The 26,764-nt window shown below is 41.9% G+C and overlaps 1 protein-coding gene across 1 annotated transcript in view; it reads right to left on the bottom strand.

Annotated features, from left to right (window-relative positions):
• Dgki (diacylglycerol kinase iota) overlaps nucleotides 1-26,764 on the bottom strand; it is a 306,437-nt gene that overhangs the window by 14,515 nt on the left and 265,158 nt on the right. Inside the window, exons 26-28 of the mRNA XM_023712766.1 lie at nucleotides 26,632-26,657; nucleotides 3,620-3,657; nucleotides 101-221 (exon numbers count right to left, since the gene is read on the bottom strand). Of these exons, the coding sequence (XP_023568534.1) occupies nucleotides 101-221; nucleotides 3,620-3,657; nucleotides 26,632-26,657 (185 nt within the window). The remainder of the gene's footprint in view (nucleotides 1-100; nucleotides 222-3,619; nucleotides 3,658-26,631; nucleotides 26,658-26,764) is intronic.

Genomic DNA, 26,764 nt, shown 5'->3' with positions numbered 1-26,764 from the left:
CACTACAAATAAGCAGGAGGAGTGAGCTAAAATTACGTGAGCATTTCTGGCATTGTGAAGACAGCCTGCATGCTTGTTCACTTGGAGCATGCCTACTCACCGTGGTCCAGGATGTATTTTACAATCTCCCCGTTGCCCGTTTTAGCTGCGTAGTGAAGGAGTGAACAGTGGTCTGGTCCCTGAATTAGCAGACTGCCTCCATTTTTATAGCTTTCTATTAGCTGAAAGAGAAACACATAGAAAAATGCTCAGGCAGGGCCCAGAACAATGGTAATAGCTACTCAGTCATGAAATAAAAGTAACAGAGAAAACCGCAAATGTTTCCACCCTCAGAGGATGGAGATGAGTCGAAGAGGTGACGCACATTGCCTGGACCACATTACAGCTCCTGGGGAAGGTCGGGGGTCTCACCTAGCTCCCGAGAGCGTTTGTGGAGAGGAAGCGTCCTAAGGAAACCAAAACATGCTGAAGTGCTTTTTGTATTCTTTCCTCTCTACCCTCCTAAGGAATACAGAGGTGGAAAAGGGAACAAAAGCTTCCCTGGGTTGGCTCAGGATTCTCTCCAGTAAGAGAGGAATTAGGGCTAGGGGTGAGAAGATGCTGCGTCCAGTAGTTAAGATATTTCCTGCGCCCTCAGTTGTTTGTTTTTTCTGATTGTTCACAAATATAACTACAAAATATTAGAACTATTTCTCATTTTTCTGCACACAAGCACACACACACACACACACACACACACACACACACACACGACCCCTTCTCCATCCATCCTTTTCTGCACCCTGGACTGACGTCTCCCACAGATCACTATAACACACTCAGCAAAGCTAGATGTGCGGGATGAGGGACAGAATGATGCAGTGAATGTCGCTGTTTCTGTTTGACAAAGAACGACGGAGAAAAGAGCAGAATTTGGCAGCCTGAGAGGGTGGTGGCTAAATGAGGGTGTAGTCTCACTGTTTATGATGAACACTGGGACAAGGACCAATGGGTTCCTGTTCTCTACACTGTGGTGCATGAAGAAAGAAAAGGCTCTGTGAAGCTTCTAGACGGTACGCCAAGGACAGGTAAAAGTCAAATCGCCTAGCAGGCAAAACAAGAAAAAAGAGGAAGAAAGAGAGGAAGAAAAAAAGAAAGAAATCAAGCAAGCAAGCAAACAAACAAACAAGCAGAAACAAAGGTAAGTATGGCTTGGTCTCAGTCATGGCCTCCAAAGCCTCATTGTCAGTGGGGAAGACTGAGGTGTGAGCAATCACACAGGGGCACTGTGAGGTGATCTGGGCGGATCAAGGCAGGCACGAAGCCATTCGTGGAAAGCCCCGGAAGGCTGCCTAGAGACAGATGAAGACGGGGTCTGCACCGGGGTAAGGAGCTTTGAGACTTTTCATTCCTAAGCTGTGGGCAAGAGGACAGGAAGAAATAGCTGATGCTCTTCCACAGAGAAGCAAAGGAGAATCCTGTCCTGTTTAAGTGCGTGGTCTCGCATGATCCCCGATCTCTCTCTGTGGGCAGGTCCGTGTGGGATGGGAGCGTGGACCCAGCCAGCCCGTCAGCATCAGTTGCCTTGGCTCTGGCTTTCTGTGGACTTTGCAGCTACTGTGAATATGAAGTGAGTCCACAGCACTGTGCAGCCACCTGCACAGGGGGCACTTGTGTCAGCTGCGCAGAGGGAAGCTCTGGGATCTCCTCTTCTCTGGGCTCTAGCTCTGTGCACTGTCTGTCTGTCCATCTGTCCTTTTGTCTGTCTGTCTGTCTCACACAATCTCTTTTACTGCTTATTGTGTTATGCGTTACACACACGTGAGAAATGAAAGACGACAGAAAAGATGAGAAGGGAGCAAAGATCCTTGGGAAGGAAATGACAGAAATAGATTTTATAAAGGAAAGGAAGAGTTCGAAAAAGAAAAGCCCTCTGCCCCTGTATTTCATCTCTCAGTAAATAGTCATGAAGTTACTTCTTAGCCATTTAAGAAATAGAGCGTAGAACACAGCAAGACAACCAGTGGGACATAATAACTTCCCATATTTCAAATAACTACATCATGTGTCAGAAAAGGATAGTGATACAGTCAGGGATCTGGGACACTGCTTGCCTACATTAAAGAAAGAAAATGAAATCCCAAGGCTTCACGCATCCAGTGCTTTGCACCACAGTCTGGCTTTAATGTTCACAAGACTGTCTCAGGCCTGTGCTTCACACAGACCAAGCATACACAAGTCTCTGAGAACAGCACAGCCGTGCTTGTCACTGCCAGGAAACTGCAAGGCTTGAGGAGCGCTTTCCTCTTCTGGAGAGCCATTCTCAGTGACTCTGTGACCTGGATGGGGTCACAGAGGCACCACTGACAAAGCCACGCACTCGCAGATGCAAGTAGCTCAGCTAAGAAGGTGGCCACTTCTCCAGGTTTCCTTTCTACCTATTTCACATTCAGTACAGGCGCTCCTTGTGTTACCTAACCTATGCCTTCTATTAAAAAGCAGATGATTCTACTGCTCAGCTTTCTCCTGAGGCTTTCGGTGTTTCCGTCTGCATGGTCACCTTGCTGGATATGCTGATAGGTAACACACGCCCTGAGGCAGCTGCCACTCTCAGAGGGCAGATCAAGGTCACCAAGGTCATACAAGGACAGATGGAAAAGTCCTGGAAACCCATGACTAAAAAATGATATGGGTTCACAAGGACCTTTTGGAATATACATAGACTATTTTATATAAACATATTCTTGTCCCTGCCATGTTTAATAGTTAGAATGTACAGATTAACACTATAACATAAATAAAATAACATTTTTCAGCCCCTTCAATAAGATGAAACAGTTTTGATATTAAAGCAGACATTAAAACATCTGTAATCAGACATTAAAACCCTTATTAAAACAAATCAGAGCTAAGACGTAAATTATCATTATTATTGTTATTGTTACATTACAGAGGTGAAGAAGCCGAGGAACAGAAAGAGTTCATTAAACGAATGCAGTCACACAAAATTTGAATGCAGAACCAGGACCTGAAGCAGGCAGTCTGACTTCAGAATTTGCATTCACTCTTAAGACCTTCCTGACCACTTCCCACAACTAAGTGAACCAGAAACTGTAAGCAAGAACATGTTTGTTCATATAGAACTAGGTAGAAGCAAAAAGGTATATGTTCAAACAGAACTAGACAGCCTTGTTTGAGGCAAGTATGAACCCCCGATTATAACACTATAATTCGTGAACTTCGGTCTAGAGCGTGCATTTTGGGGAAAGCCTCAAGCAATTCTTGTAGATGCATTCATTCAATACCTGTCCAAAAGAAAAATCCTGAAATTCTTCAGCTATCAGCTTTTAGACAGCAGGAATTCTGGGCACAGCATAGGTTGCCTCCTAGGCTATGTTCTCCCTTTTAACTTGGCCAGTCAAATCTAGGGAATTCTTCCACAATCCCTCTGCTGGTAGGGAATGTAGCCCCTCTGCCCTTACTTTCTCTGCTCACTTCAGAGCATCCTTCCTCTTTCTACTCAGACCATGCTGGAGGTGGGAAGATTAGCAGTACACCTGATCTTGAACATTTGGTGAGGCACAATGTTGATTTAAAGTTCTTAAGGAATTGCCAAAGTTTTGGTAGGAGAATATCTTACCTTCATAAGATCACCAGCTATTACTGCCTGCAAAATGGCTGTGAAAAACAAAAGAGAGATGTCCCATTAGTAGAAGACCCTCTCAAGAAAACATTACAAAAGGCTGAATCCAAACTGTGGAGACGGAGTCTGTTAGGAAAGAAACCAGGGAAGGGGAGGCATGCTAAAGGTGGAATCTTGGTCAGACCAAGGCCCCTCTTCAGTCAATTCTACTCAGACAACAACCTGATAGACATCAAGTGAAGGCTTTCTGAGACCGTCCCCAACCCCAGCGCCTGGTATAGGAAAGGAAACAGGAAATTTGGAGTCACACCAACTGGATTCAATTCTTATATCTGACACTTAAAAGCCATGGAACATGGGGTAAATCCTTTGACTCTCTCAGCCTCAGGTTTTGTGATTATAAAATAGACCATCTAAACCTTGCAGGGTGGCCAAAAGTATGCTTGAACTGCCACGCATGCCCCTGAGCCAGCCAGCTACCGACCAGCGTAGCGTCTAACCATGAGTGTGGTTGCGCTTTCCAGTTCTTCATACTTTCTTCGAGTTTAAGAAAATTGCCACTCCTTTTGTCTGTGCGTTTTCCAATGATAGATAAATGCCTGCTGCTCTGGATCTTAAAAGGACCAGCGACAGCACACAGGAAGCAAGTCTATTTTAATTGTGTTGTAGAGAGAACAGCCATGTGTTTTCTGTTCTGTTCATAGATAACTGCTGGTGGAGGAAACCTGAACGTCTTCGATAGCTTGAACCACTTGTAATGTGCACCACAGGGGTGGGGACAGAGATGTCTAATGACTTCGCAAGTCACAGGGATTGTAGGAGAGAAATAAGAAAATAAGACTGACAAAGGGGAAAAGAGAATGCATGGCTGACGACGATTAGGGAGACTATGGAGAGTCATCTGGATCCGAGTGAAAATGATTCTTAGAAAAACAGTGTTTCCATTCTGAAACTGCTCAAAAATAGGTTTGGGGGCTTTAAACTTACACCGGTTAGAAGAAAAATAATTTAAATTTATCTCAAAAAGTGATGCTTTCTTCTTCCTGCTTGGGTCACTTCTCAGTTAGAGTGACCCTAAAGTACAGCAGTAGCAAAGTACAGAGTCCCTGGCTGTCACCACGCATGGTCCTAAGGCTTTTTTTTTTTTTTTTTTTTTTTTTGGCGGAACCGGGGATTGAACTCAGATCCTTGCGTTTGCCAGTCAAGCGCTTATCCTACTGAGCCATCTCCCTGGCCCCTCTAAGGCTTTTCTCTTGAACACTGGCATCCATGCATGTACCTGCAAAGTGCCATAGGTAGGTGTAGATGCCCAGTGTGTAGGACAGAGCCCCCCAAAAGCAGGAACACTAGGAAGCTATGGTGAGGAGGGGGGCGGCCTGAACACAGAGGGGAGGAGAATACAGGGAGAAGAATGGCTGCAAGTGGAGAGTAGGAAAGAGGGAAGGGAGGATCCCTCTCCACGGGAAGACAGGAGCATTCAGGTCTGCATGTTTTGCATCCCCTCTGAATCCTGGTGCCGTGTTCTGCGCAGTACAAAAGCTAACCAAGGAGTTGCAGAGGTGGCTGAAAAGAAAGAAAACAAGAAGACACTAAAACGGGAAATGGATGAGAACAGCAGAAAGGGAATTAGTAAGATCTTACGTGCCAAAAGAATCTAAGAAAATACTGTGTTTCACTTTGTGCTTTGCACGCAGGGACCCTGGAGTTTGAAGTGAAGTGACTCTCCCTGGGGACAGACAGAGGCAGCAGAGACCCTGCCACACCACAAAGCGGGTCCCCGTGTCTAACCCAGGCTCTGTCCTGTGCTGCCGCACCCAGCGAGCAGAGCACCACGAGGCTGGGCGAGGCCTGCAGAACGTGGCAGGCACTGGGTTTGTGGCACTGAGAAAAAAAAAAGTGCTAGGCTGGAGTCTAATTTTAACTTTGTAATTTAGCAGGCACATACTTTAAGAAGTTGCCCAATGTTTCCAGCCCAATGAGAATCACAGCTTTACCGCTCGCCTCTGTCATGAGGATCAAAGATGCAGAAGCGCTCTATAAGGGACTGTGTTACGGAAACAGAAGGAATGCTTCTCAGTACGGCCTGACTACATAGAAGTACATGAAAAAAGCATCTGGATGCTGCAGAAAGAGCAGGAGAGCGAGCTGGAGATTTTAAGCTGCTTAGCAGAGACTCCAATCAACGAAAGCCACACAGAAAGCAGCCAATGGGGTCTGCCTTCATGACAGAAAACCCCACAGGAGTGCACAGGGAAGCAGGGTCTGAAGAAAGCAGTAGCAATCAGAAGTCTAGGGGAATAACCCAGCTTGTTCCTTGACACTATAGGAGCTTTTGTTGGATTCAGCAGAATAGTCATGTTATGGAAGAAACGAGGTTAGGACATTTGCATGAGGAAACAATTAATGCAAAGCCTTTTAACTCATATTGAGATACTTAAAACATGACTGTAGCCTGCTTTCAAGAATATATTGGACTCATTGCTATTTGTTTCTCTATAAAATTATGGGAAAAAAGAATATATTGGAATTTTCCTTAGAATTCAAAAGTTCAGGGGCTGGAGAGATGGCTCAGTAGAATAAGTGCTTGCCTGGCAAGCACAAGGGCCTGAGTTCAATCCTTGGTTCTGCAAAAAAAAAATTCAAATTATAGACCATGTAAGAAAAGGAGAGAGAAAAGAAAAATGAATGAATGAACTTAAAAGTACTTGTGCAATAAAATTTGGTGTGCATGAACAATAAATCAAGATGGTGAAAGAATTTTTCAGGTCCAAGTCTACTACAGATCTCAAACCATGGGTCAGTAAGAGGCTGGATTCAAACTTAGTGGCTAGTGATGCAATTTGGAGAAGGCTTCTTGGAGGAGGAGGAGGAGGAGGGGGAAGGGGAGGAAGGAGGAGGGGAAGGAGGAGGGGGGGAAAAAGAGGGGGGGGAGAAGGAAGGGGAAGGGGATGAGAACCCAGCTTGTTCATGAAAAATGAAGTTAGTTGGTAGAACAGATTTGGAAATCCTGGTAAAATGAAGGAATTTTTTGTACCAAGGATGGGAAGTGAAAAGTCATTCTGCCTGTGAGTGCCTGTAAAGAGCCGGACACTGTCACATCCCATGGCAGGGGGCGAGCAGCATTGAGAAGAGCCACCGACAAAGTCAAAGCAGATCGTAGGAGAACATTAGTGTCCTTCTGCAGTCCTGCTTGATCCTGCTCCTTCCCTCTGGGGACACAGGAGGGACCTGCTTGGGGCTTCTCGGCCCTGGGCTCCTCACAGCACAGTCTCTTTCAGCTTCTACCCACATCATTCACAAGCATCTGCATTTATGTTTGCTGGTTTCCAAAAGCTCCTAGTGTAAAGTATCCATGAGTGGGTAGAGGATCATATAACAGAATCATAACCACAAATAATTTGCATTGTGCTGAATATGGAGAGCATAAATATTTATTTTCAAGTCAAGCAATACACCCAAGGGTAGCTATTATGCAAACATTATTAGGAACAAAGCTTACTTCTTTCTCTTAGTTAATGTCCTTTTCTATGGACGCAGTTGCCTAAGATTTCATCTACATAAAGAAAGCCTGAATCTATTAGTATTCAACTTCAGAAACCAACCTTCAAGAAGATCAAGCTTTAAAACAAATAATGAGATGTTATGATTATAGTATTATTCTTTATTTCTTGAGCTTGGAGCATTCCTCTTTGTCTTTTTCAAAGACAAAAACTGCTAACGAGAAAAAAAATGCTTCAAAATTCCAGAAGCAAGTGAAGTGAAATGTTAATAGAGTGTAAATGTTACTGAGTGGATGAAAAAGTTTCTTAGAAAATTCTATCATATAGACATATGAAGTAAGGAATATTAAAGGGGCAGAAAGCTAAGAAATTTGTCATTTTTAGACATCAAGGCTTGAAGTATTAGTTTATATGAAGAGATTTCCTTTTTTCCTTCAGAGATATTTCTTCAACTCAATTGGTGTCTAGGGCACAGTACAACACAGAAGGCTGGCATGGGCCAGAAGGAACTCCTTATCTTCCTTCTCGAAGCCCTTCTTTGGTTTAGCCTGGATTCCTAAAAGTTTGGATGTCCTCAAGCCGCATGCATGGAAGGAACAGATGGCTCCTACCATTCTGAATCAGGAAAGGGAGAGGACAGAGGCTATAAAGATAGTTTAAGGTCATGATTTTTGGCCTGTGCATGAAAACATTGAGTAAAAGTGAACAGAATCCTACAAACTCATGTATGCTTGCGATTCTCAGTGAATCAACTCATTTGTTACCTAGGCATCCACAAGCCATTCTGTGACCGGTAGTTTTTGTTTTTACTTTCATTTTTTTCATACAAGTTTTTTTTTTAAATTTCAACATCATACCATATAGCAATGTGATTAAAGAACAAGCCTTTAAAACTGCTAAATAGCTATGAATAAAAAAATTAAACTTTTAAAAACCGATGTAAGTACGCAGGTCTTTGATTCTAATTTATGTATCTTAATGTACTTACTTCAATTGATTTAATGAGGATCACAAAGTAAGAGAGAATGGAATGTGTCCAGTACCCTGCTGTATTCCCACTACCTCAAGCAAGACTTGGGCTGAAGAGAACGAGGAGGGATGCTAGCTCACTCATTGTCATGTGACAGAATACCGTAGAGTAGACCTTACATGAAGAATGGAGACAGAACTTCTTAGTAGGATTACGCATTCTGCGAAGTGAAGGGTGAAAATGCCAGTCGATTCAACATCTAGGAAAGCCGTGTCCTTTTCTCCCCAGGGGGTAGAGATATTTAGATTTTTACCTGTGTATTTATTTTAATTTTGTATCCTGATATTTTATTAAAATAAAGCACATCAACTGAATTCAGTTACAAAAATACATGCGTCATAGCAAGAACACATTTGCAGTTCTGCTGAGAGCACTGGATGTTTTCCAGTTTTCAAAGACAGTTTCAATGCTGTAGCAGCACTGCCTATGACTAGAAAATAAAGGAAGTGAGATACAGTACCAGCTCCAAGGGCACTAATGTCTCACCAGAGTGGATCTCTCACAACTTAATCTCATCCCCAAAGGCTCTACCTCCAGTATCTTGCATATAAAAGGACTTTGGTTTCAGTGTGAAGTTTTAAAGGACACAAATTCCCTTTGTATGCAAGCTACTGGAGATAGTTTTTTGCACTACCAGGGATTGAACTCAGGACCTTGGGTTTCCCAGGTAAGCAGTTATTCTATTGAGCTATCTCCCTGGCCCCTAAATTACCTATTTAGAAGGACTTTAATTCTGTCTTCTAGTGCTGCATTTGGCCTGAGTCTAACGCGTTCATTTCACAGATGTGAAAACAGTGTCTCAATATAAATTGGCCTGCCTGATGACAAAGATGTTTAAGCACTGAACAGAGACATGCATGACTTGTATTTCATTTACTGCTCTCTATTTGCTGGGGGCCAAGTTCCTGGCCATGACATGCTCTTTCTCCTTTGTTGGACTCAAAGCAGGACAGCCACAAATTAAAGCAATTCCACAAAAGAGTTACATGAGCGCATGACTTATAAAGTCAAGTCAACTTATGACTTCTAGTGCCAACTCTTTTTGTGCCAAGGGAGACACAGGGTAATCAGCACATGCCCAGCAGGGCTATGCCCATGCTTCTCTGGGTCAGAGCATCACCAGAGTCCACAGGTTTTCCTTGCATTCCATTAAGCTTACTACTGGCATGGACACAAGACAGCTCATGCCCTCAGCTGCCCCAAAGCCCACTTCTCTGAGATAGGCTCTCCTGCACAGCTTGCCCTGTATTTAGCTTATCAGAAACACTCTGTCCAATTCTTCTACTTTGTGAGCAGCCAGACATAGAGCAAGAGCAACAAACTGTGAAGCCTGAGTTCACAAAAGAGGAATTTAGTGTAATCACCCAACATGGGGAAGGCAGTCTAACACCCCTGAAAGGGTGTGGGTAGCCACACTGAAGTATGCTAATCAGGCATAAAAAGGAAGCAGCTCAAGGAAATGACTGTAATTAATATTATTTTACATAGACATGCTGAACAAGTCCAAGATGAGGTGAGAAAAAGGAGAAATTAGGTATTTCTAAAGACTGCTGCTAAAATGCAGATTAAAATATCTAGGCCTAGAGGAACTTTTGACAGTCAGGGATGAGATATGCGACACGTTACTCCTTACAATAACAGCTAAAATGCTGCGGGTGTTTAAAAATAATCTAATAGAGCAGACTCACGATTATTCTTATCAAGAAACATGAATCTGTCATTTTCCCGTGATTGCACAAAAAGCCATCTCAAGATGCAGTGGCTTAAATCACAAGGTATTTATTTTGCTCAAACATCTTCATGTTGGGCAGGATGCTGAGTAGCTGTCAGGTCCACGGAGAGCGGAAAGCCCCAGGTTTGGAGTGACGACGCGTGGGGCTGGTCAGTGGGCACAGCTGGGCCTGTGGGGTCTGCTGCCCTGGCTGCTTAGGCCTCCTCAGGAAACAGTGCCTCGGTGGCATAAGTTGCCATCCCTGAAGAGTCCGTGGGGGCCACTCCCTTGCCCTGCAAGTCGCTAAACTTCCTTCCTCCACAGATCCCAGGTTCGCAGGATGCACGTACTGGGCAAAGTCACCCTGAGAGAGGAATGTACAGGAAGGGAAACACTGCTGAGAGTTTCTGACAAGTGCATCCTGCACTCTGTATACCTGCCTTTGTTCTTTTAGCTCTAAAATTGTCCCTTGCAATAAGCAGTGCTCAGTCTGTTCTGTTTGCTTGCTGAGGTACACGTGCCCACACCAGATGACGTCACATGCAAAGTGCATTCTCACGCCTGGGGCAGGAAGCGAAGGCCATCTGGCACAGGCAGTTCCTCACATCACCTGAAAGTCAACACTGACCCCTGGCAGCCCTTCACAACTCAAGTGTGATGTGACAGTTTGTCCTTTCTGGAGACCGTCCCTCCATGTCTCTTTCTTACGTGAAAGTCTTGCGGTATGAGCTTGACTCTCCTCCCATTGAGATTTGGAGCCTGTGCCCTCTTACCTGAATATGCACAAACCTGGGACTTCAGCAAGGACACTTCATGATTCCCAGCGGCCTCCATGGGCTCTGCTGGATGGCAGCTTGCGTGCCGAGTTTGATTTCCTCTGTTTCCTGAGGAGGGCTGAGCAACCAGGGCAGCAGACCCCACAGGCCCAACTGTGCCTGCTGACCAGCCCCGCGTGCCGTCACTCCAAACCTGGGGCTTTCCGCTCTCCGTGGACCTGACAGCTACTCAGCACCCTGCCCAATATGAAGATGTTTGAGCAAAATAAATACCTTGTGATTTAAGACACTACGTCTTGAGATGGCTTTTTGTGCAATCACGGGAAAATGACAGATTCGTGTTTCATGATAAGAATAATCGTGAGTCTGCTCTATTAGATTATTTTTAAACACCCGCAGCATTTTAGCTGTTACTGTAAGGAGTAACATGTCGCATATCTTATCCCTGACTGTCAAAAATTCCTCTAGGCCTAGATATTTTAATCTGCATTTTAGCAGCAGTCTTTAGAAATACCTAATTTCTCCTTTTTCTCACCTCATCTTGGACTTGTTCAGCATGTCTGTGTAAAATAATATTAATTACAGTCATTTCCTTGAGCTGCTTCCCTTTTATGCCTGATTAGCATACTTCAGTGTGGCTACCCACACCCTTTCAGGGGTGTTAGACTGCCTTCCCCATGTTGGGTGATTACACTAAATTCCTCTTTTGTGAACTCAGGCTTCACAGTTTGTTGCTCTTGCTCTACAGCTCGCTGCTTATAATGTAGAAGAATTGGACAGAGTGTTTCTGATAAGGTAAATACAGGTCAAGCTGTGCAGGAGAGCTTATCTGAGAGAAGTGGGCTTTAGGGCAGCTGAGGGCATGAGCTGTCTGGTGTCCAAGCCAGAAGTCCAGAAATCTTTTTTTTTTTTTTTTGGCCTCTTTTTTTGTGTCATTTAGTCACCAAACTCACTGGGAGGATTACTCACTAGAATCTGTGGAATTCCACTAACAAGATTTGAAACTCTAACTCAGGTGAACTTTGACCTCAGTCTTTTCTTATGTAGCAGATAGAGACTCTCTGTCTTCTCCTTTCAACAGACACCCCCTCCCTGTGCCTTAGGCCTGTGTCCCTCAGGCTCCCCTATCAGCCTCTGCTTCACTGAAGAACCACGGAATTCCGGAAGCAGAGGACACCTTGTCTACTGCGTATCACCTCATTGGTGCTGGGGCTGACCCACAGTGGCATCTAAGGGTCACTGATCTTACACTCAGACAACACCTGAGCCAAATCCATTTCCAAGTATGCAGCTGTGCACAAGAGACAGAAATAGGGTTGTTTCTCTGAAATGGCAGAGTTAACCCCCAAATTCAATTAGTTTCTGCTAATTGCATGCATGCATGTAGATGAGCCCTTCCATCTGCTATAGCAATCCTTCTGAAGCTCCCATTAGCATGGAAGAGGTTTTTCTGTTTGGAGAAACAACAAACAGCCCCTATCTAGTGTTCCCTCCTGGCAGAAAACCTCCCCCTGCCTGCCAGAGGATCAGGAAGAGCGCCCTTCAGGAGCAGTTGGTTCGACTTCTTTTATTCACCACTGGAATTGGTAATAAACAGTGTAGGGACCAGATGTCTCTCCAGAGCATCCCATTTGTTTATTTGTTGTTCTGAAATTGTTAGTTGTGTCGCATGTCAAAGTCCTATCTGCGATTAAGCCACAAGCATGGGGACTATGTTGGGTTTTAAAAAAAATTTCTTTCTTCTTATTTTATTTGCGCTAATGTTTCCCTGAAACCTTATGATGCAGAAAATTAGTAAAGTACCAAATGAAAATGTGGTTGGTCTTATACTCTGGAGATTGAGCCAGTTATTTCAACAGTCTTCAAACTTGAGATTAAAGCAGACATACTGGAGAGTGAAGACACCTACTCTACTGATCTTTGCTCTATCAGTTTCTGGAGTTGCCAATATTTTCAAATCTTTTTGGAAGTCTCATGGTGCCTGGCAGAGCCAGCACATTACAACTGTAAGACCACAAGTGTTCATATTGTGAGCCGGGTCAGAGTCCTGTATTAGGTAATGGTCCATACTCCTTCCTTCGAGATTGGAAGTGAGACCTGGACCAGACCAATTAATTTTCTTTAAGTTCTAGATTCATGTAAGCAAGTTGGTGCTATATTACTTTCAGCCAGCTGTGTAAAGAACTTGTAAGTCAGCTGTCACAGAGTGATCATCAGTATGTCTTGAAAATATCTTCTTACCAAATTCTTAAAGTCCGCTATTAATGTTTTCTCCAGGAAAAAAAAAAATTAATATCATCCTGTCTAAATGTACATTGTTTATATAGTGCCACCATCTAAGGTTCTATCCAATTGCTCCCATAAAACTGGAAAACACACATTCATTTCTAGCCTCAGTATTACACAATCTCATTTTTTTTTTGTTCAGAAAATATTGAGCTTGCACAAACAGGGAAGATTTTTCTTATTTGTAGAAGGCTGTAATCTGATTATACCTTACAAAATTCATGAGCCCAAAGTAATCACTGTACACAATACCACTCTTTTCCCTTCTGAACATTTGAATGAAACAATGCATATTAAACAGCTTAGCATACTGCAAACTGGTTTCGCGATGTAAGAGTTTACAAAAGAATTCCAGAATTCCCTCAAGGTACTTCATCCCCAAAATGTTGAGAAACATAATGGAGATTGATTAACTTGGTCTATTTTTGCTTTCTTAGCATTAGATGATAAAGCTATGATCCAGTGAAGGAAAGAGAAGTAAAAGATCTATCAACAAGATGCTCGCTGGCCTCAGAGATGAGAGGAAAGTGCCACATTGAGGAGGGGGCACTGAGAGCCCGCAGCTCCTGCCAACTTGTGCAAATAAATCAGCTAAGACATGCCATCAGGGCTTCGGCTCCAGCCCTTCACTCAGCTTCCTGCTGGCATTCCTGCTGTGATTGGTCTCCTTGAATTCACTTCATGTATTTTAGCAGTGTCCTTCAGGACTTCTAAGAAGAACTCAAGTTTAAAAAGTGGACACATAATTCATCCAGTAACAGCTGTAAGCAAATCTGACGTGGCCTGGACATGACTGATGGCTTCCAGTGAAGATCAAGACTGAGTGAAAAATGATGCTTAAGGGCAGGCTCTGAGTCCAAGAGAGTAGTCCAGAGCTCGAGAGGATATAGGCTTAGGGGTCTTCTGGGTGCACACATCAGAGCGCACATTTAAGAACCTTATGAGTGCCTGGCAGAAACAAATCACTCAAAATCAAGGTCTTTCTAATGAAGAAGAGTAAAGTCAGTCAAAACACCCCTCACTGAAACAGGTGAAGCCAACAAGGAGTACCTAGAGCAAAGATCATTGTCAGGGACGCAGGCCGGCAAAATACTGGACACAGATCAAAAATGTGCAATTGTAAAATTTCTAAAGTATGCTTTTGCTTATTAGCATATTTAAATTTGTTACGTGAAACCTAAGGCTTATTTTTCCTTACAGTGTCATGCTTGGTTGACTACACCACGTCATGGTTTAGAAACAAGAATCTAAATGATCAGTTCTGAGTGTGTTCAACAGATAAAATACTAAATAGATCGGCTTCCACGAGCCAGTAAGTTTTAATGGTATTTATGAGTGGTCTGATTTTTGCTGCTGTGAAAATGAATGAGGACTAGAGTTCCTCCTTCTTCCGATAAATTCATATACTCTAAGGAAGAAAAGAGTAGCTACAGAAGTACCTGTACCTGCATAGCCACATGTAGCTCCTGACTGCAAAGAAAATTGACAGTGATATAGAGACTGAAAAAATTGCAATAAGAAATTGTCCAAGATGGGAAGCTCTACACTGCAGAAAAGCTGGGAGAAAGGTTTTTCTTGGGAACTGAGCCATCAGCCTCAAAGGCTGGAGGAGAAACACGCACAGTGTCTCGGTTACTTTTCTCTCGTTGCCGGGACAAAATATGCGACACAGCACAGCATTAAAGAAGAAAACAATGATTTAGCTTACAATTTGTGGAGGTTTCAGTCCATAATGAGCTGGCTCCGAGGCAGAGTGGCACATGGAAGGGGGCAGCAGTCCATGGTGGTGGAAAACAGCAAAACAGCAAGAGCAAAAAAGGAGGAGCAGTGGCAGAGGCAGAGAGCAAGTCTCTCCCTTATACTACACCCAGGCTATCTGCCCCAGGGTGGGTGTAGCACATAATCCCAGCAGCACTCACACCCATAATCCCAGTACTGGATCATGAATTAATCACAACCTCTAGAAGTCCACCCCATGAGTGCATGAGGCTTTGGAGGGGACAACTAGACACAAACCATAACACAAAGCTTCACTTGAAAAACCAGATTCCTGGGCTGAGGACATAGCTCAGTGGTCTAAGTGCCTTCCTGGAAGGCGCAAGGACCTAAGTTTGATGCCTGAAGTTGCATGCTGCGCCAGCCTCAGACACCGAGCAGGCCACTGAAACCAGATAATACCATGGGGTCCCTACATAATGGACCTGGGTTCTCATTTCCCAACATCTCTCTGGTCTGCCTAGAGGGCTGCAGTTTGAGTGGTCTCCATATACTATTGCTTTCTCGCTCTGGAAAGCAAAGTTGTAGAAAATCAAGTTGCCCTTCTCCAGGAAGCACAGGCCATGCTAGCAGCTATGCCGGCTGCGAAAGGGAAATCACATGATGCGTGATACATTCACAGAGTGATACTTAGGGCACCCAGAAGAACCCAGAAAGTGAGGACTGACGCAAGAAGGCTGACGGAATGACGGCTCTTTGAGTCATCTCCCTGATTTTGTAGAAAGGCGCATCTGTGGCGTGTTTACACAGCTCTCTCTAGGACAGCCCGGGCCTAGGCAGCCGTGAGAGTCAGCCTGGCCACAAAACATGACAAACTGTAAACCATACAAGGCCGTCGTTCAGGAAATCCAGCCACCAGCAAGTTGTCTGCAAAAGAAGCTACCAAAGTAAATAACAAGCTATAGGTAGAATATCCTGGGGAAAACCTTTCTGTCTGAATAATAAGATTTTAGTTAAATATAAAATGGATAAGCGGAGTAATAATTATCCTCTTTTGAAGGTGAAATTATAATAACCATCTGCACCCGCCAAGCTTCTCATTACACTGGGTGTTGGCATACTCCAACTCACACACTTTGATGCAGTAGAAATGTTAAAATAAGCACAGCAGTCTTTAAAAAGTAGCTACCGTTAAATTCTGCATTTCTTCCATCAGAAGCACATGCAGTGAGTCAGGGATTTCTCATTTTCTTTGTAGACCCTTATCCTTGGCACTGCATTGGCTTTTCTTTGGGAATGAAAGCTAAGAAAGTTTTGTCCATCACCAGACACGTAATCTTGTGCGACATTTTGATCTTGCGTAATTTAAGTCCAAGCCAAGAGGCTAATTTTCTTCCTTCAAAACTCTCTCCTCTTTTTCTGTTGCTTTCTTATTTTTTCAATATTTTCACTTCCTTCCTTTAACTATTTTCTGAGCTCAAAGGCAACCTAAAAAAGCAACGCGGTGGGTTAATCTTAATAAAGAGTATGTTCTTCCCACGAGCACACTAAATCAGCTTTTGAAATATAATTAGATAGTTATCACCAACAAAGGAACTAAAAGGATCAGAAGGGCCGTATGGTTACAGTCCATAATGAGATTTAGTTGAGGGGAATGAAAGAGAAGATTAAGGTAAGGACACATAAAACAACATAGATAGATTTTTCATACCTGGGAGGCTCTGTTGTTTTGTTCCCTTGTTTTATGTTTCAGTCATTAGTAGATAATCTGTTTTCTTAGGATTCATGAAAGAAGTCAGAGCAAAGACAAACATGCTGCTTTTTAAAATTCCTTTTCTTTCATACATTCAGTCATAGGAAAACAATCAGTAGAAGGCCATCTTTTCAGCACATTCATAACTGAGTCCTTTGAAAAAAAAAAATCAGGGCTGACCCAGCTTCTACTACAGGGGACGACGCTAATGAGTCTGCAGTTGGGTCCAGCGGTGTGCCCTGGAAGCTTCTGTTTGCCAACTCCACACAGCACGGCGGAGTTAGCGGTGCACCTTTAGAGCGAGGCTCAGTTCTGTGCCAGGGCAAGGCACAGAATAGGGCAATGTCTCTATTCACGGGATTTGCGTCAAATTAGGACAGCAACCCCATCCAGAAGAAAATAATAGAAGGCCTTAAAAAAATGAATAAGAAAGGAAAAATCATGGGTATTGAGAGTGGGCTGGAGAATTCATGATTGTTTGCTCTTAGGCCTCACAGAAGTAGGCCTAAGGCATGGGAATGAACACAGAGGACAGATCTGAATGAGGGACAGTAGAGACAGTCTCTCAGAGGATGGAAGGAGGTGATATAAACTACGCCTGAGTGACTATAGAGAGGTGCAGTTCAGAGAGAGGTCCGTAAGAAAGATGGTCAAAATTAGTCACTAAAGCAACACCAACTAAACCACAGTATGGATAATTCTCAACAGTAAGCACTGAAAGTCTGAATCTAGGAAGCCAGCAGGGAATGACATGTAAGGAACTGGATATGGAGCAAAATAGAGAAACTCTAGCAACTTTCCAGGATACGGCCCAAAACCATGGCAAAGCAGCCCACTGTGATGGCTCCTATCATAATTTTTTCTTTGCAAGGCATTAAAGATCCACAGATATTTCCATCTGCACTACCAGCCAGGTTTACTCATCACATTTTACCAATAAATAGCTTATAGGGAAAGGAAAAATATTTTTCTCAGTCTGCTTCACTCTTCTGATTATAAGAACTGTTTCCCTAGTGGTGTTATTTCCTTAGGGAAAATAATTTTTAATAACTAGCTTTTCAAGAATGAGGGATATTGGAAGAAAACAAAATTTCTATTTCCTTGATTTAAAAGTATGGGGGTAGCAGAAACGAATTAGGAATATGTCTTTGGATTATTATTGTCAACTGTGCTGGTCATTTATATAGAAAAAAAAATCTTATCTTTAATAATCAATTCTAGGCTGGCGAAATAGCTCAGTGGACTAAGCAACTGATAAGATAAGTGCAGGGTACTATTTGGTTTTGAAACTATCTCATTGCTATTTGTTTCTCAATAAAATTGATAAAAATAAAAATAAAAGATCAGAAGGTTAAAAACCAAAAAATAAGAAAAAAAAGATAAGTGCAGGGACTGGGATTGGATCCTTGGTGTGTGCCGCACTGGCCCTGCCCCTAGGTGCACTGAGCTGGCCACTGAGACCAGGTGCGGTGGCTCATGCCTGTAATCCTAGCGCTGGAGAGGCTGAAAGGCAGGAGGATCACTGTAAGTCTGAGCTGCATATGGAAACCCTGTACCAAAACCATTTTTAAAACAAAATTAAATTCTTGCCCAATATAAATATACAATTATGAAACAGCTACCTGATGAAGAAAATCGTATTTCCATGAGCTTGAAGCTGAGGCATTGCTATTAAGAAACAGAACAGAGGAATGATTCAGAATGCAACCTGAATCGAGATCACTAGAGTCTGCATTGTTGTTCTAATCCCTGCAAACTATGCTGGTGGTTTGGACAAATCACTCCCTAGGGCGTTGCCTTTGCTTCCTCATCTGTAAAACAGAGATAATAGCAGTTGTAACAATTAAGCTGGAGTGTTGATTTGAGTAGCCTGAAACATATTTCTGGGTGCACCTGGGTAGGTCATGGAGGTGTGCTCTTGAATCTGAGTCTGATGTCTGTCCATCCCTCTCAGGCACTCTGCTCTGCTTTGCTCTGCTTCTCACTGCCCTGTGGTGAGGACTGCCCTCTGCCTTCCCCCTCTGCCATGTTGTGTCTTGCAGTCAACTGATGATGGACTGGACCCTCAGGCGCCTTAAGCCTCTACACCTTTAAATCATGGGTGGTAGGTGTTTTACTCCAGTAAAAGGAAAGCTGATGACTACAGCAGTACATGCAATCTATTCCAGAAAGTGTTAACTCAATGTAGTGCAAAGCCTCCCAAAGATGAGACAAGGAGGAAAAGTTTCCCAATTCATTTTACAAAGCTAAGAATATGACACAGGCTCTCTAGAGGAGAAAAGAAAACTAAAGACAAGCCACATTCACGGACATAGATATGACTAAAGAAAATATCATCAAACTAAATCTAGCCCTGTATAAAGGAAGTAAAAGTAAGAGCCATCTCTAGTCCAACTCATGAATATGATATTGGTTTCCATTAGAAAACCCGGTACAATACTGACAGATGAGGAAGAAAAAAAGAAGTTGTCATCTCCAAAAGGTAAAGAAAAGAAATGGTCAATAAAATTTAACATCTGTTACATTTAATGGATTTGAATGAAAAGAAAGATGCTTTTTAAAATCTACAAAAATGCTGACAATACCAGTGGCCTGAACACCCAGCAACGAATTTCCCTGAATGCTGACCCACGAATGGCATTCATCATGGGTCAGGAATATATTTCAGTGATGCTGAATACATGGACTTCTTTCTGCTCATCATTGAGCTGAAGGTTCTACCCGTGCAGAAAGGACCCAAAAAATACGTATAAAGTAAGATGACTGAAAAGGAAAAAAAAATTTGAAAAATTCTCAGTATTTGTAGATAATATTACCTATAGAGAATTCCTACGTAAAAAGCTTTGAGATAAATAGAGGGATTTGTTCTAATGGTGTTTGTAAATAGGGTGTCATGTCCGCATCTTGTACAGCAATTAACCACTAGGAAGAATGTATGCAATGTGTTAATTATTGAAACTGCCCTACCAATTTGGTTTGAAACTGTCTCATTGCTATTTGTTTCTCAATAAAATTATGAAAAAAAAAAAAGCTTTGAAATAAATCTTACGCATTTAAAGGTTAGTAGAAATCTTGATCCAGAGACATGTTTTTAAAAGTCAATTACACTGGAACATGTCAGCAAAGATCACTGATAAGGTAAAATTTTAAAAACACAACATATAAAATGTCATTACAAATATATTCAGGATTTTATTTGACAAAAGAATAAATCAATTTATTTATGAATAAAATTATAAAATCCTATTGATAATCACTATTAAAAGGCTACCAAATGTAAACACATCTTGTTGATGTGGATAGAATCACCAGAAAAGGAGATTTATAAACTAAGCAATTTCCACAAACATTTAATACAAATTACTAAGCTGAATCTAAAATTTATATCAAACTTAAAAAGCTCCAATATAACCAAGACTCTCATATAGATGAGATTTTTGAATATATTATTTATAAGATCTCAGGATTTATATGAAAATTAGAGCCATTAAGCAATGTGCTGAAGTGAACCTAAGAAACTCACATAGATAGATAGAAGGAGTTTTGAAATTCAGTGAAATAAACCAATGATGACATAGGTGTTTATATATTTTAAAAAAACATTGGACCATTACCTCTTGTCACATCAAAAAATCAATTCTAGCATACTAAATAAGGAAAGCAGCTATCTGTCAGGCCCTCTGGGAGGCTGAGGCAGTAGGACAGCAAGTTTGAGTCCAGCCTGGAGAAATTAGCAATTTAACAAAAGTCCATTTCGAATTAAAAAATAAAGACCTGGGATGTAACTCACTGTGAAGGCTCTGGGTTCATTCTCCAGTACTGCACTGACCAAAAATAATAAATAAATAGATAAATATTAGAAGATATTAAAAGATAATATTTGTGATTTTGTTATGGAGACTTCTTCAAAAATGTACCAAAGCTATAAACCACAACACATCAATCATTTCATTATATTGCAATGAAAAATATCTGTTCATTGGAAGAAAGAGCTTAAGAAAATCAAGCTATGAAATTTGAGACATACACTGCCAAGAAAAATATTTGCCCTGTAATACAACAGATGATACAAGAAAATATGCTCATGGGATCATTAGGAATAAGACAACTCTCAGGGTGGTAATGGGCAAAACAGATAAAGAAGCTTTTCATAGAAAAGTCAACACAAATGACCAAGAAATAGATGAAAAGATGCTCTACTTGGTGTGTGAACGTGGAATGCAGATCAAAACCACAATGAGATAGCATTCACACCCCCACGAGACTAGCCAACACTTTTACACTAATAGCAACTGTAGTCGAAGATATGGATCAACAGGAACTTGTACTCATTCTAGTTGGGAATATATATTAGAGTGACCCCTTGGAACATGAGTGGGATATATGAGTGGGATATAAGTCTAATCTAGACATGAGTGGGATATATGCCTAATCTACCATCTAGCAAAGCTGCTCCCACTTTTAAACACCAGAGGTATTTTGCACAAGGACACCTGGAGAGTGTCATAACAGTATTATTTGCAATAGCCCAAAAGTCGAAAGATTTTTAAAAGCACATCGTCTATAAAAACACTCACTGGCAGCAGGTTAAGTATGTAAGCTGTTGTATATTCATACAGCGGGCTATTATGCAACATGAAAAATTAATGAAACGAAATAGGCCTTCATCAAGGATGGACCATGAAAGCCATTATTTTAAATAAGAGAACTGGAGAAGAAAATACAACCTGATTCAGTTGGTAAAAGTTTAAACGAGGCAGTACTCATACGCACACAGTACATATACCCACACAGATGTGTGCATTGGTGTATCTGGAACCACATATAGATTGCAATGTGGAGTTTGCACACAGGTGGCAAAATGACACAAACACACAAGGACACAGCAGTGTGAAAGCAGAAGAGAAAGGATTTCTGAAGAACTGGGACAATAGTCAGTAGAGCAAACATGAGGCTCCCAGGCTACTGTCAATGTCTATTTTTATCCTGGGGAGTAGATCACAGTGGCGCCTTTTCAGATTTAAACTGAACAGATACATCTTGGGCATTTTGTGAACATCACTTATTTCAATAAATATGAATCTCACCGGGGAGATGGCTCAGTGGAATAAGCGCTTCCCTGGCAAGCGCAAGGGCCTGAGTTCAATCCCCGGTTCCGAAAAAAATAAATAAATAAATATGAATCTCTACCTATAAGATACATGTACCCACAAAAGACACTGTTTGATCTCCCCAAGACTGGTGGACCACCCCAAGATGGCCCACGCGTTGTGGGACCTACTGCCAGACACAGTCACCTCTGCTCCTGAATACAGCTGTGGACACTCGACGCTCATCTTTAGGACTTATGCATTTATTTACAGGCACTCACAGGGCCATCCTTGTCTGCACATGACCACTACACCAAACCAGCTGCCACAGAGGGTGACAGCCCTGATGGCCAACAGGTCTAGAATTAAGGACAGGGTAGGGCTGCCAGCATCAGATGTCCTAAGGAGAATCAAGGAGACTCCCTTCAAGAGCCAATCATGCCTTTGTAACAGAGCAGACGTGAGCTTGGAGATGCCCCTCCCTCAGCGTGCTGGCCAGTTGGCAGCTGCAGGAACTATATTCTGATGGCCTTATGAAATAAACCTGCTAACACGACAGAAGCTGAGCTCAAGATCCAGTGAGATAGCTCAGGGGACTAGACACCTTCTTTGGCAAAAACAGGGACCCGGAGCCACATGCCGTGCCATCCCCGCCCTCAGAGCGCATTAAGGTGGAACAAGTCTGGGCATAGTGGTGCACGCCTATGATCCCAGCACTGGGGAGGCTGAAGTCAGGAGGATCACTCTGAGTATAAGCTGCATAGTGAGACCCTGTACCAAATATATAAGTGAAAATTAAGAACATAAAGCGGCTTTGAGAAGCTGAGAGTTCAGAGCTGGAGAAGCCACCAGGCTCAAGGGTGGTTTAAGGAGCAATTTAAATGATGAAGTGATAGGCACTAAGTGCAGAAGAAACTCGAGGGCAGAGCAATCAATCACCGCCGGGCTTATCTTCTGACAGGAGTACGACTTCAGCTTCCAGATTTAACATTAAAATGTAATGTTCCCATGGGGCCCAGCATGGCAGGCTTCCCCGAGCTTCAGTTTCACTCAGTTAACTAATTATGAGAAAACGTGACACTGGTATTTACTTTTTCTACAGGGACAGATCATTCCCAGCAGGAGGGAGAAGTTGTTATTTTTTTGTTCTGTTTAGTTTTGTCATTAAAAAGAAATTACTTACACAGCAGTAAATCAACTCTTGCTGGGTGGGGAGGGGGAGAAATATTTTTTTTCCCTGATAATTCTGTTAACTCATCTTAATGCTTAATCATTTCTTTTGTGTCCTGGGGACAAGGTGGATAAAAGAGCAAGTGTTTGAGTGTTCGAGTTAGGCTTGAAAATTAATGGGACCACTTATGAGCTATACAGTTCTAGGCAAGTGCTCTGAGCTTATTTCCCCAGCTGTAAAGCTGAGGAGGATGCATCTTTTGTAGTGTAGTTCCTTGAAGAGGAAATCAAATAATATAGTCGAAACTCTCCAGCACAGGGTCTCTGCGTAAGTGCTCAGTAAATTCTAGCTTTGATTCTCAATGACCTGAGTCTCTATTCTATAAGCAGAAATATCTTATATGTGTTATATACGCAGTGGATCACCAAGTCCACATGGCCGTGAATCTAGTCACGGAAGGAGCCTTCGGTTGAGCACTACCATCCCAGCCATGTGCTGCACATTCTACGCCTACTCATCCCAATGAGAAGTTCATATTTAATGAAAAGGTTGAAGGAAACAGTTCTCCCCCCAGACATTCCTCCTTCTTTTAGGTTTGCAAAGACAATGTCTGGTGGTGAGCCAAAGTCATCAATACATCTGTGCCTTCTCTCCCACTGCCTGGATGCAAGAGAACAATCGCATCATATCTGAGGTGTCCTGAGCCATTTAGAAGGCAATTGGACAGACACGTTCCCTTCTGTACTCACCACAATCTATGCAGATGCTGAGCAGATATGATTAGCCCTATTTTACAGATAAAGGGAAACAAAACCAAGAGCAAGAAAGTGTGAAGACAGAGCCCCTGTATTCTACGAAGAGCACCTGTTAAGAATGGAAAACGACACTGTCACTGAACTTTTCAAAATCAGATTTCTTCACGAAACAATTCTTTTTCACAGATGGTCAAAGGGAGTAGTTATTAAAGCGAGAGAAGCTGCATCATTGCTAGAAAGGGAACAAAATTGAAATCTAAGAGGAATCGGGTTTGATATTCCAATTTCATGTTCGGGCTGGGGATATAGCTCAGTGGCATAAGCCCCTGCCGATATTCCAATTTCACTATCCATTTGCCCAATGTATCTCTAATTTTTTGCAATGAATTTGATCAAATGTATTTGCCTCTCTTACAAGCACATTGCAATGTTTACAAATGTACAGTAGTATGTAAGATTGATGGTATGATATTTAGGAGGCCTCCAAGTCACAGGAAATAAAAGTTCCCAAAATGCATCAATCTAAGGAAATGTGCATTCAGTGCTAGATAGAAAATCCTGGCTATACAGGAAACCACACAAATATGTTGAAGGATACATGGGACAGAATATTATAAACAATTAGGCTGCATTAGATAAATCTGTATTACATATTTGAATTATTTGGGAGAACTGCAGAAACAACCTAAGGGTCAGTGACATGTAATACTTTTTCTGAAGTCATAAAAGCATAGTACCCTTCTACTTTCAGTACTGTTTCTTCAGCCCATTACAAACATCACTGTTAAAAATAATCAATTCTGAAGTGCTCTTACTAATGAGCAAGTCTTTCTGGTAACAGCCCCCTCCCAACCCTCCAAAGACACTTCCATATGTTCAATGGTATCTCATAATTGCTAAACAAGTCCTCATGGACTAGAGAATTGAAACAAAGTTTGCTCCTTCCACCTTCTTTGAGTGGACAATGAGGTTTTGCTTTGTTTTCTTTTTTGTATTTAGGACAGGGTCTACAGGGTCTCACTACACAGATTAGACTTGTAGTGATTCTTCTGTTTTCAGCCTCCCAACAGTTGGGATTACAGATGCGGGCCACCATGCCCAGTCTCAATCCCCATTTCACTGTGCCCTGGGGGTGGGGCTGGCACAGCATGCTGGGGATCAAACCCAGGTCCCTGTGTCTGCCTAAGCAGCTGCTTTAATCTGCTGCGCTATCTGGCCAGCCCGACCATGAGTTCTTACAGACAGAAAAACAAAATCAATCAAGAGTCAGTAAGAGCAGAGCTAGTGTAAAATAAAACCCCAAGTTTCCACTTTACCATTTTGGACATGGAAGTCCAAGGATCTATAAATATGCAATCAAAAACCTATTCATATCAGTAACAATCAGCAAACTAACACAAGATAATGGGCTGCCATTAGGTGGTTGATTACCTAATTCTGACTTACGGGGCATGAACATAATTTTCCCTGTGATTCTTCATAAAGCAATGATGCGCCTTCCTTCTGACACTGGAATAGATTTCCTCAGTTGGTAGCAAGAACAGATGCCTCAAACTCCTGGTATATTTCTTAATGTATTCATATCATAAACACGTTTGAATGTTTGACAAGTGTTAACTGTATTAAAGAACGCACAGTCTAGTAGGGGAACCAGCTCAATAAAGCCTCAAATTTGAATGTTAAACCTAAACAACTAATTTGAAGATAACATTATGCAATACAACAACCATTGTCATATTCCTATTACTTTGTATAATGTAATTTTGTATTGTTTCTAATTTTTTTTAACATTTTATATTGTTTAAAAATTTTTTAAAAATGCAAAAAAAAAAAAAAAACACCTGGATTAAAGAAACATTTTTGTCACAATAAGGAGACCAGAGAGCTCTCAACAGAATGTGAGGGAAGGCAGGCAGAAACTAACTATATGGCAAAATAAGTAGTTTCTTGCCAAAGAGACAGTGTGGACAAAAACAGGGTGACACAGAAAAATGGTGGCTTCCAGAAATTAGATGTGCTTTCATATGGCTTGAGTATGAATTATGGTAGGAGACGGGTAGAAGATGTCAAAATAAAAAATGAGGTGCAGTAGAAGATAAATACTCCATTGTTTAGGGCATGCTAAGTCCACATTAAAACACAATAGGAAAAGCTGACAGATTTCCAGCCCTCTGGGAAGATTGCATCCCCTGGTAATGCGAGTGTGTCTACTACAGTCACTTTGTGCCATGCGCAGTGAACTAGAGGAAAGAGACACTCAGGCATGGATACCAGTATTGAGACAAGAAAAAGCACAAGAAAAGGGCCAGCCAAATAGCTCAATGGATTAGAGCCTCTACTTAGGTAGATGCAGAGATCGGGGGTTCGATTCCCAGGCCTGGTGTGCTGGCCCTGCCCCCAGGGCACAATGAGACAGTGATTGAAACTAGGCATGGTGGTGTGCGCCTGTAACCCCAGAACTTGCAAGGCTGTAAACAGGCAGATCACTGAGTCCAATCTACTCAATAAGACCCTGTACACTCTGTACACCCTGTCCTAAATACAAATAAAAAGCACAAAAAGACAAAAAGATGCCCCAGAATAAAGTTGCATGTACTACAGATATTTGTAGAACATAATTCATAGCATAATTGGCCATTGTAGCCACTTAATGAACATTTTGACTGATTGATTGAATAAATGGATAATTCTAAAGCTGGGGTGAAAGTGCAATTAGATACTTTCTCTTTTGCATGACACAGCTCTCTCTTAGAATATAAATAGTTCACTTTAGCTAGGTAGCAACTCATGTCACCTATTAATTTGCTTCAGACTTTGCAAAGGTCTTCACAAGACACAGTCCGAATATCCAGTGTATAAGAGACTTTAGGGAATGTCTACTACAATCCTCCACTTAAAAGATGAAAATATGATTCAGAGATGATGAATAACTAGCTCAAAATCACAAGAGGCTTCTAGTGATGAGAAAGAAATCAGCCAGGCTACAGTAAACCTCAAAGAAATTGCAAATCAAGGGGTTTTAACAGATTTGAAAATAATCCAAGATCCTAAATTTGGCTAAGGTAGATTAAGCCTTTGGATGTGTTTGACATTTCACACTGAAGAAAACATTACAAAGCCTAGAGCTTACAGATACTTTCTTAAATAATTCTTCACTCTGACAGTGAAATTCAAAGACCAGGTCTCCACTTTTAGTTAGTATAAATAAGACAGAATCTTACCGTGATCTTCTGAAGAGACTGGTGACCTAAAAAGAGAAAATAAGCATGATAAATATTTTGTATTTGATAACAATAATCACAAATAATTTCATAGAAATTATACTCACAAAATTCAGTTAAATATAAACTCAAT

Source organism: Octodon degus, unplaced genomic scaffold (genome assembly GCF_000260255.1).
Source record: "Octodon degus isolate 3935 unplaced genomic scaffold, OctDeg1.0 scaffold00027, whole genome shotgun sequence".
NCBI lineage: Eukaryota > Metazoa > Chordata > Mammalia > Rodentia > Octodontidae > Octodon > Octodon degus.
The sequence above is the reverse complement of the archived record's forward strand: the minus strand, read 5'-3'. Positions and strand labels throughout refer to the sequence as shown.